The following is a 14,498-nucleotide window of genomic DNA, read 5'->3' on the forward strand; positions in this document are numbered from 1 at the left end:
AGCTTTGGCTGAAGTGGCTGGGTGCTTTGGCACCGCTGGAGCTTTGTGCTCGCGGAGAGCTCCCCAGAATGAAAACCCACCCCCGGGGCTGGAGCAGCTGCCGGCGGTACCAGGCTTTCCCTCCACGTCCTGCATCCCCCGTGCCAGCCCTCCCGAGCCAAACCCACCCCAAGCCGCAGCACACCGCCTTCCCTGCCCGAGCAGCTCCCTCCCTGGGCACCGAATGAACCCAGCCCCAAAGCAGGGAGACAACGGAGGCACCCCAGGCACCCCGCAGCCCCCGCAGCTGCTGGGTCTCCAGGAAACACAGGGCTCCTGCCCCCCGCTTTGCAGACCTTTGCCCCCCACCTTCCAGCACCCCCCCCCCAAAATGTGCCCCATAGCATCCTCCGAGTCCCACCCTCAGCCACCCCCAAGCCCCCACCCCGCTGCATCCGTCCCAAATCGCCCTGCAGCATCCTCCAAACCCTTCTGCACCCCCCCAAAACCCCCACGCAGCCTCCCTCAGACCCCTCGTATCTCAGAAAACAGGGGGAGGGAAGACGGGGGGGGGGATCAGGGAGCCCCCAGCTTCACTATGGGGCAGGGGGCTGTTTGCCCCCCCCCTCCTTTGCCTTCTTCCAGACAAAGGAAAACTGAAGCAGCCCCGCAGGTCGCACAGCACCCGCTGCCCCCCAACCCCGGGGGGCGGCAGGGATCTGGGGGGGGGCAAAACCGGGGGGTGAATGCAAGGACCGGGGGGGGCAGCAAGAGCGGGGGGGGTGCAACAAGGAGTGGGGTGGGAGGGGAGCATGGATCGGTGGGGGAGTAAAGGACCCGGGGGGGGGCAGCAAGGACAGGGAGGGGGGCAGCAAGAGCTGGGGGATGTAATATGGACCGGGGAGGGGGGGCAGCGAGGACGGGGGGGGGGGGGCAGCAAGAACTGGAGGGGGGGGAACAAGGACCGGGGGAACGGGGGCAGCAAGGATTGGGGGGGGTGCAGGAAGGATTGGGGGGGGTGCAACAAGGATTGGGGGGAGATCAAGGACCGGGGCGGGGGGGAGCAAGAACTGGGGGGGTGTAACAGGGACCGGGGGGGGGGGGGGGGGGGCAGGGGGCAGCAAGGACCGGGGTGGAAGGAGCAAGGACAGAGGCGGGGTCGGGATGCAGGCAGGAGCCGTGCAGGGGAGGGAGGTGCGGGGGGGGGGTCGGCCCTGCCCGCCCCCGTCCCCACGTGGCTCGGGGCCGGTTATAGGCAGCCCCCGGCCGCCGCGCGGCTGCGGGAGGCGGCGGCGCTCGCCGGGAGCGGGGCTCGAACCCGCGGCGCTCGGATGCGCGCTGCGGGCACGGCGGGGCCGCGGTCGCCCGTGGGCCATGGAGCTGCCCACGGAGCTCCCCGCGGAGCTGCCCGCGGAGCTGCCCACGGCCTGGGCCAACGGCACCTCCTGGGTCCCCCTCCCCGGCCCCGGAGGCAACGGCACGGGGCAGCCGCGGGCCAAGGACGCCACCTCCATCCTCATCGCCATCGTCATCACGGCGCTGTACTCCGTGGTGTGCGTGGTGGGGCTGCTGGGCAACGTCCTGGTCATGTACGGCATCGTCCGGTGAGAGCGGGGGGCGTGCAAGGGCGGCGGGGGGGCAGCGTGCACCGGGGGCTGAGCGTGCACCGGGGGTGTGCATGGACCAGGGGTGTGCATGGACCAGGGGTGTGCATGCACCAGGAGTGAGCGTGCACCAGGAGTGAGCGTGCACCAGGAGTGAGCGTACACGGTGAAAGGGATGGCCACAGGAGCAAGTGTGCACCAGGGCTGGGTGTGCACCACGTGTGAGAGAACCAGGAGCGAGTGTGCACGGGGAGTGAGGGTGCACCGGGGGTGTGCATGTGCCAGGAGCGAGTGTGCACCAAGAGTGAGCGTGCACGGTGAAAGGGATGGCCACAGGAGCAAGTGTGCACCAGGGCTGGGTGTGCACCACGTGTGAGAGAACCAGGAGCGAGTGTGCACGGGGAGTTAGCACGCAGCAGGGGTGAGCGTGCACAGGGTGTGTGTGCACTAGGGGTGTGCGCGAGCACCAGGAGTGAGGGTGGGTGTGCCCCGGGTGCTGTTTGCGTGGCTTACCCCCCCTGCCCAGGTAGCACTGAGCTGGGTGTGCCCAGCAGGGACGTGTGTGACGTGCGTGTGAGGAGCACGTGTGAGCGCACACGCGTGCGTGGGGTGCCTGGGTGAGGGGGAGCAGTGCGTGTGCCCGATGCCGTGCGAGAGGCAGAACCACGGCGTGTGCACAAAGCAGGACGGGGGATGTGGGAGCCGGTGTCTGGGGGGACGCAGCCAGACGCTGCCCCCACCCCAACCACAGCCCCACCCCGGTGCCAAATCCCCTGCCCGCACCAGCGGCCCCTTTGTCCAAGAGGAGCTGCTCAGGGCCGGATCCAGATGCTCTTACTCCATCAGCAAACTCCTCGGGGGGCACTGCTGGCGGGGAGGGACCCCAGGGAAAAGCCACGAGCGCACCAAGGGCCCCGCACGCCCCTTCCCTCCCTGCTGGGGAGCAGCCCCACACTGACCCTGCCTGGGTACCGGGGGTTAATGCAGCCACAGCTGCGGTTTATAAGGAATGAGAACCACGAGACCACCGGGGCTTGCGTGAAATTCCCCGTCTTTCCCCCATGTCCCCCCACCAGCACTCCCAGCACAGCCACCATTACACCGGGTCAGCGGCCGGTACCCTCCCCCCTGGCTCCTGGGCAGGTTTCCACCCCAAAATCAGGCGTGCAGCAGGCACCCACGCTCCAAACCCCGTGCAAAACTAAAGGCAACGGCTCTGGGAGCGAGGAAGGACGGCAGCGAGCAGGCTCAGCACGCAGGGGAGCTGCAGGAGGTGCGGAGCATCCTCACCTGCGGAACAAAGCCAGCTCCCTCCAGCTCCGCGCCCCTCGGGCGCCTCCGCTGCCTCTTCGCATACCTCGAGCTGGGGAGGGAGGACGGAGCGCTGGGGACCTGGCCCCGGCAGGGATTTTTCATCCACTAAAATCAGCCCTGGCCAGAAAAAGCAAATTACGGTAATTGTTGCAGGGACACAGGGCACGGACGGTGTCCGGGTGAAGGATGCGTGCCATCAGACCCCCTGCAGCCGGCTCAGCGCGGCGAGGGGAGGGAAGGCGTCTGCAAATGGAGAAGCCTTTAATGTGCAAACACCATCCTCTGTCATTTAACTCGCGAAGTAACCTGATTGCTGCACACGCTCACGGAGCCTGACTCACGTAGGGACCCCATCTCCATGGTTTCTGGCCCCCCCACTCGCCGCCCTCCAGCTGACGCTGCAGTTCAGGGCAACTCCGAGGGGATGAACCATCGCCATCCTCCGAGCCCCTCGGCTGCTGCTCGAGTGCCTGGGCCCTCGTGGGGTTTCTGAGGGGCTCGTCTGCATGAGACCCGTTTTCTGAAAGCCGAGGTGGGCGCTCGGCCTCCCAAAATCAAAGGTCTCAGAGCTCCTAGCCGTTTGTGTGCGTGCAGCAAAGAGCGGAGGAAGGACGGAGCAGCTCGCTGCACGAGCAGAGGTGCGCCCTGCTTGGGGGGTTTGTCCGGGACTGTGTTCCCCTGCTGAAGCTCACCCGATGTCCTGCAGGATCATAGGCACGGCTCAGGATCAGACCCCAGTGCTAAGAGGATTTGTGCTCCTGGGGACACCTCCCCAAGCCCCTGCAGGCACAGCTGGAGGGCATCCCGTGGGGCTTGGGGACCCGGGGACCCAGAGAACAGCACGCGCAGCATCTCCTTCCCTCCACCCCACTGCACACCCCGAGAACCCAGCCCGGCCAAAAAATCAGACTGCTTCTTGCCCAGGGCAGCCAAAATGAGCTCAGAGCCAGCGCCAAGCCTACCCGGCACCTTCCGACAGCTCGACTGGATTGCAATTAGCACCGCATTGTCAGGGCTTTTAAAAATACCCCTGGACGTCATTTGCAGCTGCACGCTCAGTGCGAGTGCCCGGAGCTGAGCAGTGGGACGGCAGCCTGCCTGCTGCCAGAGCATCCCTTTGCTGGGCACAGGCTTCCTAAAACCAGGCTTTTTCAGCCAGTTTTACAAGCAGTTTCTTTTACTTAGGTGTTTGGGGAGCTCGGGGGGAAAGCCGGGAGCGCAGACTCCGGCTCGCTCCTGCGGTACGGCCGCTGCCATGCTGCGCCACGCTCGCTTCAGCCCCTCGCGCCTCACACAAGCCTCCTGTCTCCCTCCAGCCCTTCCAGATTGCTTCTTTCAAGTGCCTAACTTCCCAATCAAGGCGCTCGCTTAATTGCGATGGGTTTGGCAGCCCCGGGAGCTCCATCAGCACAGGCGGCTGCTTCACAGCACCGCGTTCTGCCGCAGGGACAGAGCTCCCGCCTGGAGCACCCGTGTCATGGGCAGCCCAGGGAGGGGGCACCACGATGGACCCCTGGGGGGTCCCAAGCCGAATCCTGTCCCCAAACCCCAGCTCTGGGGTCCTTTCGAGTCCCCCGTTTTCTGCTTTGCCTCACCAGCACAGCCCCATGTGCCTGGGGAGGGGGCCTGGGCCCCGGCCCCCCGGCACATCTGGCAGCGGGCTGCAGAAGCGCTGACCCAGCGCTGCTGAGTGCGCCTGGCAGAGCACGGCACCGACAACGGATTTTCCACTTCACGCAGAAAGCAGAGATCAAAGAAGTGTGAATCTACCTGAAACGGCTATTTTTAACCTAGGTGAGCCAAAAAAAAAACCCCACCTGACAACGACAAAAATGCTCAGGTTTTTGTTTAACCTGGAATGAAACTTTGCTAAAAGATGCATTCGCACACACAAAAAAAGACCCCAGGAAATAACAGTGAAAAGGACTTTTCAAGGAAATTTCAAATGCATGTTGTGTTTAAAAAAACAAATTCAAATCAGATGTTCCCCCCCCTTGGGCGGGGGACCAGCGGCCACATGTGCTCGCTGCTGTTTTCCGCCAGACCCACTCCTGCAGCTCCTGGCTCTGCTGACAGCAGAACTGGGGGCCCGCAGCCCCCCCGGTGGGCTCCCCTCGCCCCGCTGAGCTGCTGGGATGGAGCGTGGGGGAGAGCCCCGGGTCGGGATGTTACGGAGGGGACAGAGCCCCCCGCAGCAGAGCAAACCAAAGCCCTGCTGATCCTCCACGCAGCAAGCCGGTGTGCTGCTCTCCAGCCGAGCAGCATCCGAAGGAGATGAAGCCCTTCAACCCCCCCTCACCCCCCAAATTCGCTCCACGTACCCCAAAACGCACGGTGGGGCCATTCTACAAGCTGAGCCTGACACACACCCACCCAGCACCATCTTCCCCCTGTGCTCCACACCCGAATTTGCTCCGGGGTCTCTGCAGTGCCGCAGCCCCCCTTGCTCTCAGACTGCCCCCACCGTGCCTGCTGCAGGCAGGTCACCCATGCACAGAGATGCTGGCATCCAGGCCAACACTTTTGTTAATTAATTAGGCTGCATCTAAATGAGCCGGGGGCAGCGGAGGATGCTCCGCGCCATGGGGCTTGCTGCAAGGGAGCACGCGGGAAGGGCTGGAGCCGCTGGCACAGCACTGACCCCAGCACCCCACAAACAACCGGGGGGGCTCCCGATGAGCTGCCCCGACCCAGCCCCAGCGTGCTGACCCCTGGTGACCTTCAGATTTTGGGGACCTTCAGGTCTTGGCACCCAGCACCGGGTGTTTCTCCTACCATGGTGTGACAAGGACCGGGGCTGGCGCCCAGCAAAGGGCGCAGGCAGCGAATGGCCCCGCATCGCCCGGCCGGGCACGGCCCGACGCAGCCAGGCCTCCCCCAAAAAGCTCCCGCCGAGCAGCTCCAGCCGGGCTCACGGCGCTGCTTCCAGATGGCCTGTTTTCCGGGGGTAATCGATCCAATTTCTGCAAGTAAACTCAACAGGGAAACAAGCTAGATAATCACGATTTACTGGGTGGAAAATCAGATAAAAGAGGTTTCGGGAGGTAAAGGGCATTGTGCAACTGATTCAGGGAAATGGAGTAAATTGATTTAATTGGAAAAGAGACTTCTCTGAAAAGCTATCCGGATTTTTTTTTGAACTCCTGTCACCTCCCTGGCCAGGTAATGGCTTGCATAGGAAGGGCTCCCCTTGGCTTCACCCAACGCGGCAGCGAGTCCCTCACCCTTCCCAAAATGGGCACATTTGCTCAGCGATACTTTTTGTTTTCGCTTCCTATTGAATTTGGAAGGGACAGAAAGTATTTGTGGTTTCTGAAGCTTTTGGGATGGGCAGCTGGCAACATCTCATCCTTAAGAGCATTGGGTGCACACCCAAGCCTTGCGAGCCAGCCCCAACCCCCTGTAAGCTCCCGTCTGCCACCGCAGGTACACCAAGATGAAGACGGCCACCAACATCTACATCTTCAACCTGGCCCTGGCGGACGCGCTGGCCACCAGCACACTGCCCTTCCAGAGCGCCAAGTACCTGATGGAGACGTGGCCCTTCGGGGAGCTGCTCTGCAAGGTGGTGCTCTCCATTGACTACTACAACATGTTCACCAGCATCTTCACCCTCACCATGATGAGCGTGGACCGCTACGTCGCCGTGTGCCACCCGGTCAAGGCCTTGGATTTCCGCACGCCGGCCAAGGCCAAGGTCATCAACGTCTGCATCTGGGTCCTCTCCTCCATCATCGGGGTGCCCATCATGGTCATGGCGGTCACCAAGTCGAAAGGCAAGTGGCTTCGGGGGAAAGGTCCCCTCCTGTGCCGTCTGTCCTGGCAAACCCAGGCCACCTGGTCCCATCCCCGGTTTGGGCTCAGTGGAGGTCACCCCTCCATGGGACCAGGAGCGTGTCCTGCCGTGGAAAATCATCATGGTATCACTTCCCAACTTGGCTGGGAAATGGGAAAAGAGGTTGGAAACAGCCCCAGAAGCTGTCCTCCCCCTTCCCCACCTCCAGTCCCCCCAGTGCCTCTCCCCAGCTCCTCCTTCTGGGGTGCAAATCAGATGCCTAAGCCCATGCCCAGGGCTCAGGATTTATTGCAAAGTCCCCGGCTGGCCCACGCCACGCTCGGCAGCTCCTGTTCGGTGGGGCCAGACCCTGGCTGCTAGGAAAGCTCTGAGCAGCTTGAGGAAGGGGGAGAGGTTTCAGTAGGTGGCATGGGGACATGTCCAGTGCAGTGGTTGGGAGGAGACAGCGTGGGGATGGCCCAGGAGGCTCTGCGGGGAACGGGTCCCTGGTACTTTCTGCATCCCTTGGGCACCCCAAGGGCTGGTGGCACAGCTCTCGGGGAACCTCTGTGACGAGCTGGCAGGTGGGCACGCATCCCCTTGTGTTTCACCAAGGATGGAGGTGCTCAGCCACGACAGCTGAATGCTGTGAATAGTCTGCTGACACTGTTTGCTCTCTTTTTTAACCCCTCTTTGACATCGTCCTCTCTCCCGCAGACGGGATGGTGCTGTGCACGCTGCAGTTTCCCGATCCTCCCATCTACTGGGACACCGTGACCAAGATCTGCGTCTTCATCTTTGCCTTCATGGTCCCCATCCTGGTCATCACCATCTGCTACGGGCTGATGATCCTGCGCCTGAAGAGCGTCCGCCTCCTCTCGGGCTCCAAGGAGAAGGACCGCAACCTGCGGCGCATCACGCGCATGGTGCTGGTGGTCGTGGCAGCCTTCATCATCTGCTGGACGCCCATCCACATCTTCGTCATCGTCTGGACGCTGGTGGACATAGACAAGAAGAACCCCTACGTGGTGGCCAGCCTGCATTTCTGCATCGCCCTGGGCTACACCAACAGCAGCCTCAACCCCGTCCTTTACGCTTTCCTGGATGAAAACTTCAAGAGGTGTTTCCGAGAGTTTTGCCTGCCCTTCCGAGCCCGCGTGGAGCAGAACAGCTTCTCCCGAGCCCGAAACACCGTGCGGGAGCAGGTCTCCACCTGCACCCCCTCCGAGGCCCGCACCAAGCCGGCATGACTAGCCGTGGGCAGCCAGTGGCGGGGCGGCAGGGGGGACGACCTGCGCTCCGAAGTGACCCAGGTGACCACCACGGAGCTGTAGCAGCGTGGCGGCCCCGGCGTTGCTCGATGCTGCTGAGACTGAAAGCAATTCGCTGCAAAGAATTATTTTTAACCCAAGATGGGGGAATGGGGACTCACCGAGCAGCAAGGAGCCATCCGCCGCGTGTGTGGAAGCGTTTGGGATTTCCTTCTGCCATCACCAGCCGGTGGGAATGGCCAAAGGAAAACCCACTGGTGAGCAGTGGTTTACTGGAGTCCTCCAAACCAGGACTGGCCATGGAGGATGACTGTTGACTGTTAATATTATTGCTGTATTATTCTGAGATTTCCAAGAGCGGCCAGGGCAGCCCTGCACACAGACGAGATGCCGACACCACCAGGGGCCAGAGCGGAACACGCTCCCTGCCACCATCGCCGGTGCCAAATTCCCCAGCCCCGCATCCAGCAGGGTGATGGGGTACTGCTCCTCATCTGTCTGCCTCCAAAGACATTAAGCCCAAGAAAGATTTCATTACAGGAGCAATTCATGGGAGTTCCTCACAGCACTAACGCGATTAGGATGGATGAGCGGTGCTGGCGCACAGCTGGGGAGCGCGCAGCATCCAGCCCCTCATCCTCCCCAGCCCTTATAAACTCCCCGGCAGTTTATAAACCCACAGATACACAAGGCAGAGTTTAGGATTTGCCACCTGCCTTCGCTGTGCTGAAAAATAACCCTGGGGCAGACCAGAAGCAAAGATTTTGCCATCTCGTGCTCGGCACTCGCCCGGATCTCCGTCCCGCTCTCCCGGCAGCCTGCAGCAGCTCGAAGGGCGCACATCCTGCGGCGGCGCTGGCCCGGGGGCTCTGGACTGCATTTCCACTGCTAAATGCTTACAGATGAGTCCCTGGGAGCTACAGCCCTTCCTTCCTCTCACCTTCCCACAGCCACATCTGTGCCCATGAGGTCAAACGGCCCACAAAGGACGGGGCCCATGAGGAGCGGTAATAGCTTTTATTGGGCAAATTGATGCTGCTGGAGGAAGCAGGCGAGCACCCGGCTGCACCTGGGGCTCATGGGCTGGAAGGAGAGGCTGGCCTGTGTCTCTGTTTTTTCCAGTTGCATCAATTTAGCCTAATAAAGGCCATTACCTCCCCGTACCAGCCTTACCTTGCTGCAGAGCTGGTGCAAATTGCAGCCTCCCCATTTGGAAGGCAGAGCCGATGAGGCAGCCGAGGCAGCCGAAGCAAATTTGTTTTTCAAAGGACCAAATGGGGCAAAATTGCCCATTTGGATCTCAGATCAAGGCTCTCTGGGGCACGCAAGCAATCCGTCTCCTCTGCAATGCATCCCTCCCTGCCTGAGGAAAAGGCTCTCACACCTCCCACAAGGGTGAGCCTCAGCTCCGCGAGAGGAGATGCTGAGCAGTCCAGAAGCGGTTGCAGATTGCCAGCTTCAGCTCTCCACCTCCTCCCCCCTTGGGGGAAGAAGCCTCAGCCCCATCTGGTGAAAAAGGCTCCTGGTGTGGAGCTGCTTCGTGCTGAGGTCCCTGCAGGGGGGAGATTCCCTGTGGGGGGGGGGATGTCCTGCAGAACGGGCATCTCAGCGTAAACTCCAGGATAAGGCTAAAATCCAACTTGAGAGCTCAGTTTGGGGATACTCCCAAAAAATCAGATGAGCCCATATCACCTTAGCCAGTGCCTCAGTGTCCCCTGGAGATGCCAATGCCAAGAGCAGAGTTCCCAGCACAGCAGTGGCTGCACAGTGATGAGACACTGGGTGCTGCGGCACGGGGAGGTGACCGTGCTGGGGAACCATTTCCCACCCCCATGGGGCTTTCCTCCCATCTGGGGAGCCCTGCCAAACTCAGCCTGCTGGAAAACATTCTGCGGTGGCCTTAAAGCAAGTTAAAAGGCTCGTGGTCATTACTTTTTAAACTCACCCACGCTCTGGCAGAGCCGGAGCCAGGATGCAGCGAGAGCAGGGCGGTGCAGGAGCACAAGGAGAAATGGAAAGCGGAGGAAAATCTTAACCCCATTTCTACCCCAGGAGCTGGGAACTGAAAACCCAAGATGCTTACAGGGAAAGGCAGAGGTTGTTGGTGTGAATTTGCTGATAGCTTGATGTGTGCCAAGGTTTCGTCCCGGATTAGTGAAGGCTCCCCGTAATGCCCCAGCTCCCGCAGTCAGGCAGTTGCGGGGGGGGAGGGTTCGTGGCTTTTCTCAGTTTAGGTTTTGCTGAATAAAAAAGGACATCTGTGGGAAAAAGGGACCACTGATAGCAAATGCTGCACGTGAGACTTGGGAGTGACACGGACCTGGAGCACCAACCAGCTGCACTTCTCACCCGAGGGCTGATCCTGCTTCTCCCCGCAGTGACGCCTGCCCAAAAAACAGCCCGGGAAAGTGGGGCCCAATCCTGCCCCCCCGGGCACTCAGAGGGCACTCTGTATACTTATACATACCTATGTACCTGTACACCTCTCTGTGTCTATAGGTGCACGGAGCTGAAGCGGCTCCGCGCCCCCCAGCCCCGTCCCCTCTGCCCCAGACGCGGGGCAGGGACCGCGCTGGGTCCCCTGCCCGGACCTCGACCTGCTTGAGCCACCGCCCCCAGTCCTCGTGATTTGCTGGCATTGCTGTATAGGATCCGTGCTTTCTAAATAATAAAAAAAAAGAGAGAGAAAAAGAGGTTCCAGCTCTCCTTTAATTCTTGGATGCTGAAAATGAGTGGGGATGTGTTCTAGGGGGGGGTTGATGGTCGGGGAGGGGCTGTGCTCCCCATGGCACCCTTGTGGGGAGGAAAACCAGCAGCAGGGGGGCAGAGCGGGGTGCTCACCCCAATTATTTCATTTCCAGTAGTGGAAGGCAAGTGTAAATGAGACAACGCTTGAAGGGAGCTCATACAACAGCTTCCCAGAGATGAATCCACATCCTGCATCTCCCAGCCAGGCTGCCAAGCTCAAATAAAGCAGGATTTCTCTCTTTTCAGGGAGCACAGGGCCAATGCCACAATCCCAAAGGAAAGTCCCATGCCGAGTGAGCAGCATCCTCTGTCCTGCTCTGAACAGAGGCACCGCTGCAGTTCCACCTCCAAGGTCTGAAAAACTCTCCCATGCTGGGAAAACGCAGCCCTGCTCCGCACCGAACCGGCGGCGCTCGAGGCGGCTCTCTGCGGCCGCCGCAGGTCATCAAGATACAGTTCCAATTAATAGCCCAGCCGCTCAAAGCCTGGCCCAAATGACATTTGTAATTTAAATGCAAATGAGGATTTGGTGCAAATGCAACAGAAAGGGGCGCTGGAGCCTGTAACTCTCATGCCGCTTAATGAGGCTTTGGGTTTTGGGGTGTTCATCGCTTCTGGCACGGCACCTCGGGAAGCGCTGGGACGGGAGCGCGCGGGGCTGGAGCAGAGCATCCGTGGGACCTTGGCCAGGGAAGGGGAAGCTCGTGAGGGTCAAAATGCTCATGCGAGGAACCAGAGGGCAGGCGGGAGGGGGAGCCCGGTCCCCCGCATCCAGGACCCTTGGAAAATGAGCCCCATCCCCGGCTCCAGCAATTTCACAGCCCAGAGGAGAGGCGGCGGTGCCAGCCGCGCTTCCACGCGGCCCCTGCTCACGTGCACCTCACGGAGAGTTTCAGGGAACACATTTGCAATCCTAGAAGACATTTGCTGCTGCAGAGAACATTCCTCTTTTTTTAATCAGTCCACAAAATAATGAACCCTAATGTAACGCGCTTGATTCTTACACGTGTGATTAATTACGCAGCCGCCTGTTTCTTTGTCTGCACCACGGGTCTAGCCTGACTTCATAATTGCATTATTATGCATAAGGAAATGACTAAGTCTGCCTGTCGTGGCGAGGACACGGAGATATCTTCCACCACCCTTTCTGCAGAGGAGCCTGGGACGTGTTGAGGCTCTCGGGCCTGAAGAGATGCTTCTTGACTTGTGATTTATCATTTAAAAAGCAAAAAACAACCCGCCATGAATAATTACCAGGGCTTTTTTTTTTTTTTTCCCCCCTCCCCTCCTCTCAGTTACGAACCCTGCTCCACTCGTGCCTTCGTGCCAAAGCTAAAAGCAGCTGAGCCCTGTGTGAGCAGCACAGACCCAATGCACTCCAGTGCCCAGCCCCGTTATACTGGGATGTACTGGGATGTACTGCCCACACTCCTGCTCAGCGCTGCCCCGACCGAGTGCGGTGGGACCAGGTGGGGCGGATGCCCAGCCCTCTCATTCGGCTGCAGACTCATCCTTTAGGTCTGACGATGTTCCACAGGGCAGTTTAATTAGCCAGCTCCCAGAGCCCAGGGAAAAAAGGCTTCCATTGTGAGCGCTATTTGATGGGAGGATTTGGCGACGTAGGTGTTGGGTGGGGGGGTCATAATTAGGGTTAGGGTTTGGAGAGAGAGAAAGCGCAGAGCCCCGGTGTGCGTGGGGATGCGTAAAGGCTGCCAAAGGACGCTCAGGTCTCCCAAAAGGACGCCAGCAGGAAACTTCGCAATAATTAAAGCTCATTTCCTTTTCAAGGCAGGAAAAGGAGGCCAAGAAATCAACTCAGCAGCCCCCAGGCCGCCTTGAAGACAGACGCGCCTCCCTGCCGGGGGTCCCTGGGGAGCGCTGCACAGGTAGCTGCTCTGCAGCCGAGAACGCAGCCAGAACAACAATAGAACAACAATCGCTCAGCGAGCGCAGCGAGACCACAGAGCCTCACAACGCTCATCCTCCACAGGTGCTAAAAGCCCCAGATCCACGCTGCGATCGTATTTTTCCTGTAAACCAAACACTTCTTGCACACTCCGAACCGTAGCGCACGAGGACCGGGAGCAGGGGATTTGTGCAAGCCGGTGGTGGTGAGGATCAGGCAGGGGGAGCTGGGGGCCTGGGGGCTCTGGGGGGGTTGGTGCCTGGCGAAGGCAGCACCGAGCTCCTTCTGGCCCCAGCTCCCGAGCAGTGCCGGGAGCGCCGGCCACAGCCGTTCGGCCATCCGGAGCCGTTTGCCACGCTGAGCCACAGGGAAGGTGAGAAGAGCCACCCCTCAGCAGTGCAGAAAGCCCCAGCCGTGCACTAAGTCCTGCACCCCACAGCTGTTGTGGGGATGGGGCAGGGCTTGTCCCCCCCACGCCCCACCACAGGGCCCAAATTCCTCCTCTTTATCCCCAAAATGCCCCCGCCTCCCCCCCCCACCGACCTGCCGGTGCCGAGCCTCGTTAATGAGACGTTTCCCTTTCCTCGGTTGTTTTCCTTCCCACCCCTGTCCTCAGGGGCTCCATCCTTCCCCAAATTTGGAGCAACTTCCCCCTGAAGCGTCACTCCGGCTCCCAAGACAACGCGAGCTGATTCATCAAGGCAGATAATTTTAATCTCCATTGTTTGTGTGATTGATCTCCCCAGCCACGTTTTCCCCTCTTTCTTGAAAAGCCGCCTCGCTCTGCAGAGCTCCAGCAGGCTCCTCACCCGCGAGGGGATGGTTTCTGCTCCCAGAAGCGGGGCAGGTGGGTGCTGGGGTGCTGGGGTTGTGTTCCCAACCAGCTGCACCAGCTCCGGGCTGGGGATGAGGCTGGGGGAGATGGGGGGTTGGGGCTCAGCAACGGGCTGAGCTCAAGCCCTTACCTTTTGTTCTTCCTAGAGATGTTTTCCATGGAGTTTTGAACGAGCCATCACCTTTACAGAGGCCCTACCCTCTTCAGGAGGCACTCACACCACCCAAGAACTGCCCCAAACCCCCCCACCTCAAACCCAGACCCCAAACCCAGCCCCGCCAGCCATTTAATCCCTCCGCATCCAAGCCAGCCCCAACCCCACCAGGGCTGGGGATGCGGCGGAGCGAGCAGCCGCTCCTGCAGCCCCCGCGGCCGAGGCAGCTTGTCAGCATCGCCCCGTCCACACGCCGCCAGAGGATCCCCACGTCTCCCAGGATTAAGGCTCTCCGCACTTATTAGCTCTAAATAGGTCGGAGCGAGGCGCGTGCGGGCGAGCACCGCACCAGAGCCGCTCAAGTTCAGAGCCCTGCGTCACGGCGCCGTTGGTGGGCGCTGAAAAGGGCTGCAAAGCAAAAGGGGGGGGGAGCCGGTTTGTTTTCCCTGGAAGGGGTATAAAAATAACCACGCTGGTTTTGGAGAAACAGGCATTAACGCTGAGCTCGTCCCCAGCAATCAGGCCCCCGAGCAATTTCCCTCTCGGGTGTGGAGGAGTTGGAGTGGGGGCGAGGGTCCCAGGGAGCAGCATCAGGTTGTGGTGGGCACTTGCCCGAGGCTCAGCCCACGCTGACGGTGAATTACAGGGAACGGGCAGCGAAAGATGCTCCCCAGGTCCACATCCCAACGTCACGCTTACACGGAAAATAAAGGAGCTGTTTGGGAGCCCAGCACTGCGGCCACCAAACACAGCTCTTTAGTGGAGATTTTCTCTCTTTTTTTTTCCCCCTTTTTTTCTTTTTTTTTTCCCCCTCCTGCTCAGCACCCCCCTCCAGCTGCATGCTTAGATCGTCCCCAAATGCATCTCAGAGCTTGTCCCGGCCGAGCCCAAAACATGCAGGAGCCGTGGAGC

The 14,498-nt window shown here is 60.5% G+C and overlaps 1 protein-coding gene across 1 annotated transcript; it reads left to right on the forward strand.

Annotated features, from left to right (window-relative positions):
• Positions 1-1,261: 1,261 nt before the first annotated feature.
• OPRD1 (opioid receptor delta 1) lies at positions 1,262-8,666 on the forward strand. Its single transcript, XM_083809900.1, has 3 exons — positions 1,262-1,583; positions 6,324-6,673; positions 7,390-8,666. Exons 1-3 carry the CDS (start codon positions 1,354-1,356, stop codon positions 7,920-7,922), a joined length of 1,113 nt encoding a protein of 370 aa, XP_083666026.1. The 5' UTR covers positions 1,262-1,353; the 3' UTR covers positions 7,923-8,666.
• The last annotated feature ends 5,832 nt before the right edge of the window (positions 8,667-14,498 follow it).

The sequence above is a fragment of the Anser anser genome, assembly GCF_964211835.1.
Source record: "Anser anser genome assembly, chromosome: 24".
NCBI lineage: Eukaryota > Metazoa > Chordata > Aves > Anseriformes > Anatidae > Anser > Anser anser.

Excerpts from the sequence above, each read along its gene's own strand:
- OPRD1 (XM_083809900.1), top strand. The coding sequence starts at position 1,354 with ATGGAGCTGCCCACGGAGCTCCCCGCGGAGCTGCCCGCGGAGCTGCCC. Across the intron at positions 1,584-6,323 it reads GTCATGTACGGCATCGTCCG|GTACACCAAGATGAAGACGG; the intron begins GTGAGAGCGGGG and ends CTGCCACCGCAG. Across the intron at positions 6,674-7,389 it reads GGCGGTCACCAAGTCGAAAG|ACGGGATGGTGCTGTGCACG; the intron begins GCAAGTGGCTTC and ends TCTCTCCCGCAG.